Genomic DNA, 14,538 nt, shown 5'->3' on the forward strand with positions numbered 1-14,538 from the left:
TCCTTTAAAACAACTGGTTACAATATTATGACTTGTGTTTTTTCCCCCTCTGTGGGTGGCCCTAATATTCTATCATTTTATATATAGCCTTATAGTCTATGGGAAACTGTAAATTATCTAATGATAGCAACATCATCTAAAAATCATTTTTTATCCAAAATCATTGAAATTAATGATCACAAATGTTTAAATAATAACAGTGGGTCTAGTTATATGTGATAACAATGTATAGTGAGCAGTGAAATAACTATTGGTTTCCATTTGTGGTGACTGCTGACTGACATTAGGGATGAGATTAAATAGATCCTGGAATTTAGCCTGGTCTGGAGCAGGCTAGCTCCACAGAATAAATCTCCATGGTAATTTATACCATAACATATCCTCCTGCCCCCTATCCATCTTTAGTGCAACCGGATTACGGATCAATTGAGCCAGGATCACCAAGATATCCTGGCTTAATCCCTTATCCTAGTTTTGTGCAACAGGCCCCTGGACAGCCGCTATAATAGTCGCTACTGTATTTACATATACAATATCCCCATGCTATGGCAGGCCCTATAAAATACAAACTCCTTAACATCTCTTTCATTTATTTTTTCAGAGACAGTGGTGGGACAACAATTGCACAGAATGAGGATACATAGTCATATAAACATTAAAGTTATTCTCCAAAGGTTGGTGTAGAAGGCAGGGACACTCGATTCGGTACATGGTTAAATGGCGCCATCGTGTGTCGAATAAATCTAATCACATTTTAATGGTCGCATACACATATTTAGTAGATGTTGTTTCGGGTGTAGTGAAATGCTTGTGTTCCAAGCTCCAACAGTGCAGTGACATCGAACAAAACACAACAATACACACGAATCTATATGTAAAGAATGGGATTAAGAAATATAGAAAAAGGGGGCATCTCGAGTGGCACAGTGGTCTAACACCGAACCCAAACCGGCTGCGAAATCGTGCATACATTTATTTTGTCCCCATACACCAAGCGCGATCACGACACACAGGTTAAAATATCAAAACAAACTCTGAACCAATGACATTCATTTTGGGACAGGTCGAAAAGCATTAAACATGTATGGCAATTTAGCTAGTTAGCTTGCACTTGCTAGCTAATTTGTCCTATTTAGCTAGCTTGCTGTTGCAAAACAAATCCTCTTTCAATCACCCATGTGGGTATAACCAATGAGGAAATAGCACGTGGGTACCTGCTTCTATAAACCAATGGGGAGATGGGAGAGGCAGGACTTTCAGCGCAATCTGCGTCAGAAATAGAAAGGAGTTCTATTTTAGTATTTTAGCCCCTTGGTTGGTGAAATAATTGAATAACATGGATTTCAAAATGTATTTTGCGACGCTCGCGCACGCGACGTGTCCGGTCTGGTCAGCATGTAAGGCACTGCATCGCAGTGCTAGCTGTGCCACTAGAGATTCTGGGTTCGAGTCCAGGCTCTGTTGCAGCCAGCCCAGCGTCGTCCGGGTTAGGGGAGGGTTTGAAAAAAAGAAATATATAGAAATAGTTGGACAAGCAATATCAGAGTCCATCCTGGAGTATATATACAGTACCAGTCAAAAGTTTGGACACACCTACTCATTCATGGATTTTTCTTTATTTTTCCTATTTTCTACATTGTAGAATATTGAAGACATCAAAACTATGAAATAACATATGGAATCAGTATTCTACAGATATACTATATAATCTATCCACATACTGTCCATAATGTCTATACATCCCATCACACACACACATACATATACAGTACCAGTCAAAAGTTTGGACACACCTACTCTTGGCATTCTCTCAACCAGCTTCACCTGGAATGCTTTTCCAACAGTCTTAAAGGAGTTCCCACATATGCTGAGCACTTGTTGGCTGCTTTTCCTTCACTCTGCAGTCCAACTCATCCCAAACCATCTCAATTAGGTTGAGGTCAGGTGATTATGGAGGCCAGGTCATCTGATGCAGCACTCCATCACTCTCCTTCTTATTCAAATAGACCTTACACAGCCTGGAGGTGTGTTGGGTCATTCTCCTGTTGAAAACAAATTATTAGTTCCACTAAGTGCTCAGCATGGGATGGCGGATCACTGCAGAATGCTGTGGTAGCTATACTGGTTAAGTGTGCTTGAATTCTAAATAAATCACAGACAGTGTCACCAACAAAGCACCCCAATACCATCACACCTCCTCCTCCATGATTCACGCTGGGAACTACATATGCAGAGATCATACGTTCACCTACTCGGCATCTCACAAAGACACGGCGGTTGGAAGCAAAATCTCAAATTTGGACTGATCAGACCAAAGGACAGATTTCCACCAGTCTAATGACTATTGCTTGTGTTTCTTGGCCCAAGCAAGTCTCTTCTTATTATTGGTCCTTTAGTGGTGGTTTCTTTGCAGAAATTCGACCATGAAGGTCTGATTCACGCAGTCTCCTCTGAACAGTTGATGTTGAGATGTGTCTGTTACTTGAACTCTGTGAAGCATTTATTTGGGCTGCAATTTATGAGGCTGGTAACTCTAATGAACTTATCCTCTGCAGCAGAGGTAACTCTGGGTCTTCCATTCCTGTGGCGGTGTCACGACTTCCACCGAAGGTGGCTCCTAACCCTGTTCGGGAGGTGCTCGGCGGTCGTCGTCGCCGGCCTACTAGCTACCACCGATCCATTTTTCTTTTTCGTTTTGTGTCTGTCTGTTTCTTACACCAGTGTTCTATTGAGTTAATTTCTGTGGGTTTATTAACCTGTTATTTTGTGCGGGATTATTTCTGTGTTTGTTCGGTGCGTGTGCTAGATTGCGCCACAGGCTATTCTAACGGTCGTCTGTGCCGTTGTGATTTATTTAGGAGTAGATAGTTTTTTCCCCCTCCTGTTGTCACTTCGAATTCCTGTTTTGTTGGGCGCCTTTGTTGGGTTTGTTTCCTGACCAGTTTTGTTGTGTGTTGGACTTCCAAATAAATATTTTACTATTTGGACCTCAGTGCTCTCCTGCTCCTGACTCTTGCACTTACCTCGTCCTAGTGAGGCACCTTACAGGCGGTCCTCATGAGAGCCAATTTCATCATAGCGCTTGATGGTTCTTGCGATGTCGTGGAGAATCATCTCAGAAATATAACACTCTTACAAGAACTTGTGAATTCAATAAAGACTTTAATACAAAGTAGCAAAGCCGAGCCCCTCCATGGAAAGAGACTAAATTCTCATATCACAGAGTCCTGTCTTTATAGGATTCTGTCTTTGCATAACGTATAGAGTCCCCTCCCTCTATATGAAAATAGCTTCCCTTGACTTTTCTCTATGATTATCTTTTCATCTCAGAGCTTGCTTGTTCACACCCACTAACGCTTATATCTGCTTTTGGTTAGGTTATATTGATGACAGAACCCTCTTCATGTCCTAAAATAATCTATGCATTGCATGCTTATGTTTTACGTGTTAGTCATCAGTTATCTTGCTTCCATCTTTCTTTCTGTATCCTGCTGACCATAGTGTCCAGCTGTCATAAATGTACGTGTGGTCTTGGTTAATGTACTCTTTCAAAAATAGAGTATAGCCTGGGTGTCATATGGCCTGGGTGTCATCTTCTCTTAATGTGCATGTCCTTGCTACTTCAGCCTAGCAACTAAACCGATCTATTTCAATGCTGAGTTCTCCTCAAGTGCAGTCCTTTACAGCGACTGCACTTGAAGAAACTTTCAAAGTTCTTGAAATGTTCCTTCATGTCTTAAGGTAATGATGGACTGTCATTTCTCTTTGCTTATTTGAGCTGTTCTTTGAATGAGTAGGTGTGTCCAAACTTTTGACTGGTACTGTATATATATTTTTACAATGTATTCATGTCAAAATAACATGCAAAACAGGAAAGCCAGTGTTTTGCTAAAAATGTGGGGCTAAGCCCCACCTGCCCTGAATGTCGAGTCACCACAGAATATGATAGAGGAATATGATAGAGGGGAATGAATGGAGGAATGTGTGATACTCTTGAGTCTGATTGGTTAGATCAACTGTATAGACATGGATAAGAAATATTTCAAAAAGGTTTTTAAACAATTGGCCCTGTTGGCAGGTCTAAAACTACTGTTCTATAGTCAGCTGATATTGATTTCCTTAATAATAAATTGAACTACAATGCAAGCATTCAGGGACACCTACTCTTCAATCAAATGTTTTAGGCATAGATTTTTTATTTTTTTATTTTTTTATATCACCTTTATTTAACCAGGTAGGCTAGTTGAGAACAAGTTCTCATTTGCAACTGCGACCTGGCCAAGATAAAGCATAGCAGTGTGAACAGACAACACAGAGTTACACATGGAGTAAACAATAAACAAGTCAATAACATGGTAGAAAAAAAAGAGAATCTATATACAATGTGTGCAAAAGGCATGAGGTAGGCAATAAATCGAATAATTACAATTTAGCAGATTAACACTGGAGTGATAAATCATCAGATGATCATGTGCAAGAAGAGATACTGGTGTGCAAAAGAGCAGAAAAGTAAATAAATAAAAGCAGTATGGGGGGTGAGGTAGGTAAATTGGGTGGGTAGTTTACAGATGGACTATGTACAGCTGCAGCGATCGGTTAGCTGCTCGGATAGCAGATTTTTAAAGTTGTTGAGGGAGATAAAAGTCTCCAACTTCAGAGATTTTTGCAATTCGTTCCAGTCGCAGGCAGCAGAGAACTGGAAGGAAAGGCGTCCAAATGAGGTTTTGGCTTTAGGGATGATCAGTGAGATACACCTGCTGGAGCGCGTGCTGCGGGTGGGTGTAGCCATCGTGACCAGTGAACTGAGATAAGGCGGCACTTTACCTAGCATAGCCTTGTAGATGACCTGGAGCCAGTGGGTCTGACGATAATTACACATCCAGCACATCCAGCACATCTTATTTCTCTACCAGCGTGCATACCGTGAAGATCCCTCGACTGTGTTAGGATTTATGTTTATGCACTATAGCCTGTTAGCATATTGTTTGAAGATGAATATTGTTTTGTTACACACACACACAAACAATACAGATGGGTGTGTGTGTAGGTGTGTAAGGACTGACCAACACAGGCCATAAAAGCTGTGGTCAGTCTGGAGAGGGGAGGGGTGCATCACTCTAGGCCAACCAGGGAGGTTAGGAGACTGATCAGTACCATATTAGGAATTGTTTGAGTGAAGAATCAAGGGGGAGACACAAGACGGAGCTAATCTACCCAGCAACCAGATGTGGACAAAGGAAAGCGCCAAGGGGCTTGGACAAGTCCGGGTGCCCCCAAAGGCGGAGCAAGAGTTTAAACCGTGCTCAGCCTCTACTATGATAGGCCAACTGGACGAGTTGGAACTAAAACTGTCATAGTATAAGAACTGCTATTTGAGTACATTCCACAGTTCCCTGCTTTACCCTGCGTGGTGATACAGTGAACCCGTATATACGAAAATTGCATTTGCCATTCATTGCTTGCGGTAATTAAACATAATTAAAGAAAGTTAGCAGACCTTGCTTTTTATTTATCCTGATACCGGATGTGTTACACGCAGCGTTCACAACTGCAACAGCTCTAGTTGATTTAACCGATCAATGGCTCAGGTCACTTGACCAAAATAACTTATGGTTGAGCTGATTCTTGGTTTTAGTGCTGCATTTGACCTTGTTGATTATATGGCTAATAGCTGAGGCCATTGAAGAGAGATGTTTTCTTGAGCCCTCATTTCTTTGTTGGAACTTTGTTACTGAGGTGTCATAGTCTATGGAAGACCTGTTTTTACATTTACATTTTACATTTAAGTCATTTAGCAGACGCTCTTATCCAGAGCGACTTACAAATTGGTGCATTCACCTTATGATATCCAGTGGAACAACCACTTTACAATAGTGCATCTAACTCTTTTAAGGGGGGGGGGGGGGCTAGAAGGATTACTTTATCCTATCCTAGGTATTCCTTAAAGAGGTGGGGTTTCAGGTGTCTCCGGAAGGTGGTGATTGACTCCGCTGACCTGGCGTCGTGAGGGAGTTTGTTCCACCATTGGGGTGCCAGAGCAGCGAACAGTTTTGACTGGGCTGAGCGGGAACTGTACTTCCTCAGAAGTAGGGAGGCGAGCAGGCCAGAGGTGGATGAACGCAGTGCCCTTGTTTGGGTGTAGGGCCTGATCAGAGCCTGAAGGTACGGAGGTGCCGTTCCCCTCACAGCTCCGTAGGCAAGCACCATGGTCTTGTAGCGGATGCGAGCTTCAACTGGAAGCCAGTGGAGAGAGCGGAGGAGCGGGGTGACGTGAGAGAACTTGGGAAAGTTGAACACCAGACGGGCTGCGGCGTTCTGGATGAGTTGTAGGGGTTTAATGGCACAGGCAGGGAGCCCAGCCAACAGCGAGTTGCAGTAATCCAGACGGGAGATGACAAGTGCCTGGATTAGGACCTGCGCCGCTTCCTGCGTGAGGCAGGGTCGTACTCTGCGAATGTTGTAGAGCATGAACCTACAGGAACGGGTCACCGCCTTGATGTTAGTTGAGAACGACAGGGTGTTGTCCAGGATCACGCCAAGGTTCTTAGCACTCTGGGAGGAGGACACAATGGAGTTGTCAACCGTGATGGCGAGATCATGGAACGGGCAGTCCTTCCCCGGGAGGAAGAGCAGCTCCGTCTTGCCGAGGTTCAGCTTGTTTTACTGTAGTAAGGTAGCCTATATATTTTATTAATGATGAAGAGTATGATGAGAAACACTGACATTAGTGGTAGGCTGAGATCAAACAAGTAACCTAAGTAAACCTGGATGATCGTTGTGAAATCTGAAACATATTGACTTTGAATTAGGCAAAACACCTGTATTATGAATGGTCAATCATTTGATAAGCGGTAGAGCATTTTATTTTACTAAAATATGTGGTTACATGGATTCAATGTAAATATTAGGTATGACTGTGCTCAATAGCTTAAAAAAAAGTGAATTGTTCCAGCATTTGATTACACATGAGAGCTTCTGTGGGTAATCATGGCAATGGGGCCTTCATTGTGACATCACAAGATTCTGATTCTGGGAGGTTAGCTGTTGCACAGACAAACAGAACAGTGCAAAGAGACTGATTCAACTAACCACTGACAGATTTTTCATGTCCTATTTCATTAGCAAGAGAACACGCTGCTTACTTGAGAGGTAGGTTGTAATATAACTTACTGTTTAACTATGTTTCTGAAGAATAACTACTTTTCAAATGACTTGTGTACTAACATGACCTTTTAAGTAGGCCTAACATGCAATCATGGTGACAAGTGAAACTATTGACGAGAGACAGTTTGCTTGAATCCATTTTTTTGTGAGAAAAATGTTCATCCTGACACCTGAGATGGCATGTTACAGTTGTTGTAGTCAGCCAGCCTAATGGCAAATGCATTCTATTGATGAAAGAAACCCCCATCTCTGTGTTAATCCCCAACATACATTGTAATCAATTATCTCTATAAATATGTAACAAAAGGGTAGGTTGTGTAAAAAACAAGTAGGCCTACCTAACTTGTCGTTGCTAACTTAAAAAATAATCTGATTTTCTTGATTGAATGGTCATCCATTTCAAATAGTTGAATTGATGGACCTCTTTAAATTGAGTTGCACCCAGAGGCACTCAAAGAGAAGACTGGAGTGATTAAAATAGATGAAACTGTACAAGTTAGGTCCATGATGGATATAGAGTCACTTTCTTCCCCCAAAACTTTTTTGAATGATATTATATAAGTGATTAGTGTGGTTTGTGAGAACCAGGCCCAATATGGAGTGGCGTTACATGAGGGGGTTGAATAAGGCTCAATACTAAGGTACAGAGAGAGCCTGAAGTTTGCTTTTTATAGTCTGTGTTGTGCTTTGTGTCATCTCCAATGGCAACGCCTTGCATCACAATGATGATGTCATAACAGATATTGTGCACAAAATGATAGGAACAGCCAAAATCGATTCATTTGAACTTTTACAGTAGCCAATGTTCTACTAGTAATTCAGATAGGCCTATTGCGTAATCATCCATGGATTGGGATTGTCACTTGCTTAATTGTAAGTAAATGGGAAGAAAGTAAATGGGAAGTAACTTTTCTTGTGTTGTATCGTGTATGTCTCTCTTTGAGTATTGTTATGTACATAGTCCTCAGTAAAGAGATGCATTATTCTTTGGTTAGCAACACGCCACTTACTACAACGTTATTTATTTTCCAGAGTTATTGTTAGCTAGGAGGAAGACATGGAGGGTTCAACGCTGACACAGAGGAGGGCTGAGTGTCAGTTGAAGGAAAGGACGATCCAGACAGATTACATGATGGAGCTGGGAGCCAGGTTGGTTCTGGTGTGGAAGATCCATAGGGAGCAGGAGAAGGAGATAAAGAGGATTTGGTTTGAGACGAGGAAAATGCCAAGCCTGATTGAGGAGGTAACAAGACCAACTTTGACAAAGTCGACTAGAGTTCTATTGAACAATATTGATTAAAGCAAACATATGTCAATATACAGGCAAAATGTGCCATATGCCATTTTATGTAAGCTACCAATATTTTGTCTGATGACTTTTCTTGTGTTGTATCGTGTATGTCTCTCTTTGAGTATTGTTATGTACATAGTCCTCAGTTCTTATGGTTGCCTTGTCTTTAAAAAAAAAATGTATAACAAGATCAAGCGATCTCTCGTAGACTTTCATATAAATTTTATGTAGTTGTCCCACCTAGCTACCTTAAGTTGAATGCACTAACTGTAAGTCATTCTGGATAAAAGCCTCTGCTAAATGTCTAAAATGTCAAATGTTATGCTGGGTGTAGGGAATGTATTTTTACACTTAGTTTACCTGTTGGCTGGAAGACCCAGGGTTGGTACAGACTGGTGCAGAGCATCTGAGAGGACACTAGATATTTACAGTGCCTTTGGGAAAGTATTCAGACACCTTTACTTTTTCCACCTGTTGTTACGTTACATCCTCATTCTAAAAGGGATTAAATAAAACACACAATACCCTATAATGACAAAGTGAATAAAAGGTTTTACTTTTTTTTGTGCAAATGTATTAAACTTAAAAACAGAAATACCTTATTTACATAAGTATTCAGACCCTTTGCTATGAGTCTCGAAATTGAGCTCAGGTGCATCCTGTTTCCATTGATCGTCCTTGAGATGTTTCGACAACTTGATTGGACATGTGGTAAATTAAATTGATAGGACATGATTTGGTAGGCACACACCTGTCTATATAAGGTCCCACAGTTGACAGTGCATTTCAGAGCAAACACCAAACCATGAGATCGAAGGAATCGTCCGTAGAGTTCCAAGACAGGATTTCGTTGAGAAACAGATCAAAGGAAGGGTACCAAAAAATCTCTGCAGCATTGAAGGTCCCCAAGAACACAGTGGCCTCCATCATTCTTAAATGGAAGAAGTTTGGAACCACCAAGACTCTTCCTAGAGCTGGCGCCCCGGCCAAGCTGAGCATTCGGAGAAGGGCCTTGGTCAGGGAGGTGACCAAGAACCCGATGTTGACTCTGACAGAGCTCTAGAGTTCCTCTGTGGAGATAGGAGAACCTTCCAGAAGGACAACCATCTCTGCAGCACGTCACTGTTACGTTCCCCAGTTTCTGTGTTTTAGTTTGTATTTGAGTGTGTGTTTCAGGAGATGGCTTCCTGAAGTACTCCCCAACCAGATGATTGGTCGACCCCAGGCTAATTGATGATTGGAGCTGACCCCGCCCCCTCGTCAAGAAGCAGCTGACTCTAATCACCATTGCCACCTGAAGCTATAAAAGCCAGTGTTCGGTGGTAGAGAGAGAGAGAGAGATCATTGTAGGCTGAGGAATGCAGAGAGTTTGATTGTGAGAGAGATATTTGCTAAGAGAGGAGGCTGATGGCTTTGGGTTAATTTACTATGTTAGTTGTTGTTGGTAGCAGCTTTGCTATGTTCTGTGTTTGTTGTTCTTTAGTGGCCTGAGTTAGTTTACTCAGTTTTGTTGTAAAGTGTTTGTGAAATTGTTAATAATTATTCTGTTTCATTTGTTCCCAGGGGGGAAGGGGAAGGCACTTAGGGAGTGCTTAGGCAAGAGGCCCGCGGGCATACATATACCCGTAGTATATTTATTGTCTAGGCACACTAGGTAAGAGCTGGGCGGACCACCCCCTGTATTTTGGTTTAGGGCACCAGGTGGTGTTAAGTTAGGTAAGTTAAGTGGATAGGCAGGTTAGATAGGAGAGGGGAAGCTTTGATATTTACTTTCTTTGCTTTGGTTCCGTCCAGCCCCTTTTCCCCATATTACCGTGTAGGAAATAAATCCTAGTAACGGTAAATTCTGCCTTTGTCGTCCTTTCTCCCACCTACAGTTCATACCTCTTGCACTTCACAGAGAGTTGAGTTGTAGCAGGGAGTTGCGTTCCCTCTTCTCAGAGGCGTGCGTAACAGTCACCAATCAGGCCTTTATGGTAGAGTGGCCAGATGGAAGCCACTCTTCTGTAAAAGGCACATGACAGCCCACTTGGAGTTTGCCAAAAGGCACCTAAAGACTCTCAGACCATGAGAAACAACATGGTCTGGTCTGATGAAACCAAGATTGAACTCTTTGGCCTGATTGCCAAGCGTCACGTCTGGAGGAAATCTGGCACCTACGGCACGGTGAAGCGCGGTGGTGGCAGCATCATGCTGTGGGGATGTTTTTCAGTGGAAGGGACTAGGAGATTAGTCAGGATCGAGGCAAAGATGAACGGAGCACAGAAAGATCCTCGATGAAAACCTGCTCCAGAGTGCTCAGGACCTCAGATTGGGAGCAATGGGTCACCTTACAACAGAACAACGACCCTAAGCACAACGCCAAGACAACGCAGGAGTGACTTCGGGACAAGTCTCTGAATGCCGTTGAGTGGCCCAGTCAGAGCCCGGACTTGATTCGGATCGAACATCTCTGGAGAGACCTGAAAATAGCTGTGACGCAACTCTCCCCATCCAAACTAACAGAGCTTGAGAGGATCTGCAGAGAATAATGGGAGAAACTCCCCAAATACAAGTATGCCAAGCTTGTAGTGTAATACCCAAGAAGATTCTATGCTGTAATCACTGCCAAAGGTGCTTCAACAACGTACTGAATATTTATGTAAATTTCCACTATTTTGATTTGAATTGAATTTGTAACGATTCTGTTTTTGCTTTGTCAATATGTGGTATTGTGTGTAGATTGATGAGCGAAAAAAACGATTTAATACATTTTAGAATAAGGCTGTAAGGTAACAAAATGTGGAAAAGTGAAGGGGTCTGAATACTTTCCGAAGGCGCTGTATGTGTGATGTATAAGTATATAGTGTACATAATAAAGTATGTATGCGCTGAATGTGATCACTTTCATCATGTCTGTTTCTTTTCTCCTGCAGAATGTGAGAGATGTGACCAACCGTCCACTCACTGAGTTCATGGCTCCCTGTATTGACTCCCTCCCACCACTGGCTTTCACCAATCGGAGGCCTATACCAACCATGTTACACCCCCCCTCTCCATTGGCCATACGCACTCAGGATGCACAGCGATTCATTGTATTTTCCTACTTTGTCCCTGCTGAGTGCGCAGTTGCCACAGAGACCACTGCAGATGTATCTGCTGGTAAAAGAGAGGACTTATCGACAGATACACATCTTTCCTCAATGCTGCATCGATACCTGCCACACTTCTTAAACAATGACTCCATTCTACCACAGCAGACAGTAGAGGAAACTACTGAGGTCTCAGTTGCTCCAGTGGCAATATATAATATCAAGGAAGAGGACAGATTCTATCCTTTCTCCCTCCCACCACTGGCTCAGCGGTTCATTGGCAATTCATTCAATGTCCCGGAAACCTCCCAGCCTGCTGTTTCAGCCACGGAGTGCCGAGTTGCCAAAGTGGCCACTGCAGGTACAGCCACTGTCAAGAGAGAGAACCGATGGGCAGCTAGAATTCTTCCCTCAGTGCTTCCTCCATACCTGCCACCAGTCATTGACGATGACTTCATGCCTCCAGAGCACACAGTAGAGGATGCCTATGAGGTCTCATTTGCTACAGAGGCCACTTCAGGAACAGCTACTGTTGATGGAGTGGACAGATCAGCAGCTAAATGTCCTGTCCCAATGCTGCCTCCAAGTCTGCCACGTGTCTTTGACATTGACTACAAACTGCCAGGGGCGGCAGTAGAGGGAACCAACAAGTGTCCAGTTGCCAGTGAAACAACCAAAGATGTGTCCACTCACCTCAAAGAGGACATGGCAGCCGATCAAAGCCCTCCTGACCCTGCAGCACTGCCTCCAAGCTCGCCATGTATCTGTGACCACAAACTGACCAAGGAGGAAAAAGAGGATGCCACCGAGTCCTCCCTTGCCACAAAGATCACTGTAGGCACATCCATTGTCCAGGGAGAGGACCTGGATAAAAGCCCTGCTCCAAGGCTGCCTCCAATCTTGTCACACATTTTGGACAATGACCATAAGCAGCCAGAGGAGATGATAGAGGGCGCCACTGAGTGCTCAGTCGCTGCAGAGGCATCAGATGCTAACTTAACTCTGGCAACCCGCAATGATGAGCGGCCCACCCCTCTGATCTGCATTGTCACTAAGACGCCTGTTATAGTTGGAGCCTCCATAAGCAGGTCAGAGGATGAGGAACCCAGGCCCTGGACCCTGGAAGATGCAAAGGTAGGTGTCATATTTCACCTTACTACTTTACAGGGATGGTGGTTAGTTCCATTTCAATTCAATGCGTTGAAGAGAATTGAATTTTAGAGTACTTCCTGAATTGACCGGAATTTAAATGGAATTGACCCCAAACCTGCTGCTCTTTGCTCATAGTATAAAACATCACCCCTCACTAGGATTATTAGGCCGTCATTGTGTGTTGATCACTCAGTTGTGTATTGAATGTGCCACATTGGAACAATTTTACATCTAGAGTCAATGTCTTCCTGTTAGGATTATTGGATACGCCTTGAAATTGAGAGTGAAGAGAGGAGCGTCAAGGAGGTGAGCCCGAGGGAGGGATTGAAGAGTGAGGTGGACTGTGCCCATTCCAAGTGCTCCAATGGGACGGTTTCATCAGAGAGAGCAGAGACCATCCTGGGAAGAGTGGGCTTTCTGGTCAGGAACCACATGCAGAAAATCCCGTTTTTGAAAATGGAGGAAAAAGAGAAAAATAAGAAACTGAATAAGAAGTTGAAAGATGACGAGAAAGAGAGAAAGGAGATGAAAGACAAGGAGGAGGAGCAAAAAAAGAGGGAGAGGAAAGAGATGAAGGAGAGAGAGAAAGAGCAGAAGAAAGTCATGAAGGCTGAGAAGGAGAGGGAGAAGTTAGAACAGAAAAAGAGAGAGAAGGAAAGCAAAGAGAAGGAAAAGGCAGAGAAAAAGAGGCTAGAGGGGCTGGTGAAGATACATAATGACATGATGAAAGACAGAATTAAGAAAGAGAAGAAGTGTTCTGAGGAGCTGAAAAAGAGAGAGAAAGCTCAAGCTGAGTTCCTGGAGATGGAGAGAAAGATTCAAGTAAAAGAGGAGAAGAATAGAGAAAAGATGAGGAATGAGGAGAGGAAGAGACTGGAGAAGAAGAAAAAGAGGGAGCCAGCTGGAGGTGGAACTGAGAGGGTGATAGAAGAGCAGGGAAGGGATGAAAGCTTGAAGATGGATGAGTAGACTGGGTTATAGAGAGAGAGCAGGGAGGGATACTGTATTTTTGCATGCAATGAAAAAACAAAGCATTTAAAAATAAAATAAAAAATGTTTACTCTGTTTGATTTTTGTTAAGGCATATTGTGCAACACTGTATAAACACACAATGTTTACTTTTCACAAATCTGGGGAGTGTTTAAATGTTGAACTCCAAATCGACCCGTTGGAGAGGGGCTGCGCTGAGATGAGGAGGATGAAAAGGGAGGGGAGTGGATGGAGGGTGGAGAGGAATATGATAGAGGGAATATGATAGAGGAAATATGATAGAAGGAATATGATAGAGGAAATATGATAGAGTGAATATGTTAGAAGGAATATCATATTTTATTTATTTTATTTAACTCGGCAAGTCAGTTCAGAACAAATTCTTATTTACAATGATGGCCTACCAAACGGCAAAAGGCCTCCTGCTGGGATGGGGGCTGGGATTAAAAATAAAGAAAATTTAAATATAGGACAAGACACAACAAGAGAGATAACACAACACTTTAACCAGGTAGGCCAGTTGAGAACAAGTTCTCACTTACAACTGCGACCTGGCCAAGCAACACAGTCTCACATTCAATTCGGGCATATATGTACAAAATGTATTTCAGCAGATTTCGTGCGTTTTTGTGCATTTTTGGGGTGGTTAAATTCGTTTGAAAATACACTAATTTCTGTGCTACTTAATTCGTGCGAAAAGACACGAATTTAACCAGTAGGCGACACAAGCCTTTGCAACAACCATATAGACGCGATAATTTATATTTCATTTTTGTTCTTCTTAATGGCTAATTCAACGTCATGAATATACAGAAATGTTGTCTTTGTTTAACCATGTTTTAAAATGTGTCGTTGTATGCCTATATGTAC

At 42.7% G+C, this 14,538-nt stretch overlaps 2 protein-coding genes and 1 long non-coding RNA gene across 3 annotated transcripts in view; 2 read left to right on the forward strand and 1 right to left on the reverse strand.

Moving 5' to 3' along the window:
- The window catches only part of LOC139532102 (MAP7 domain-containing protein 2-like), an 18,714-nt gene extending 4,958 nt beyond the window's left edge, over positions 1-13,756 (forward strand). Inside the window, exons 2-4 of the mRNA XM_071329246.1 lie at positions 8,197-8,407; positions 11,371-12,660; positions 12,934-13,756. Of these exons, the coding sequence (XP_071185347.1) occupies positions 8,222-8,407; positions 11,371-12,660; positions 12,934-13,647 (2,190 nt within the window). The 5' untranslated portion in view covers positions 8,197-8,221 and the 3' untranslated portion in view covers positions 13,648-13,756. The remainder of the gene's footprint in view (positions 1-8,196; positions 8,408-11,370; positions 12,661-12,933) is intronic.
- LOC139532104 (putative nuclease HARBI1) overlaps positions 1-14,538 on the forward strand; it is a 203,731-nt gene that overhangs the window by 4,054 nt on the left and 185,139 nt on the right. The window lies entirely within an intron of this gene.
- LOC139532107 (uncharacterized) lies at positions 1,597-3,622 on the reverse strand. The gene is made up of 2 exons (XR_011666497.1): positions 3,024-3,622; positions 1,597-2,042 (listed from the first exon to the last, which is right to left on the reverse strand). It is a non-coding gene; the product is annotated as an uncharacterized lncRNA (long non-coding RNA).

The sequence above is a fragment of the Salvelinus alpinus genome, chromosome 10, assembly GCF_045679555.1.
Source record: "Salvelinus alpinus chromosome 10, SLU_Salpinus.1, whole genome shotgun sequence".
Classification (NCBI taxonomy): domain Eukaryota; kingdom Metazoa; phylum Chordata; class Actinopteri; order Salmoniformes; family Salmonidae; genus Salvelinus; species Salvelinus alpinus.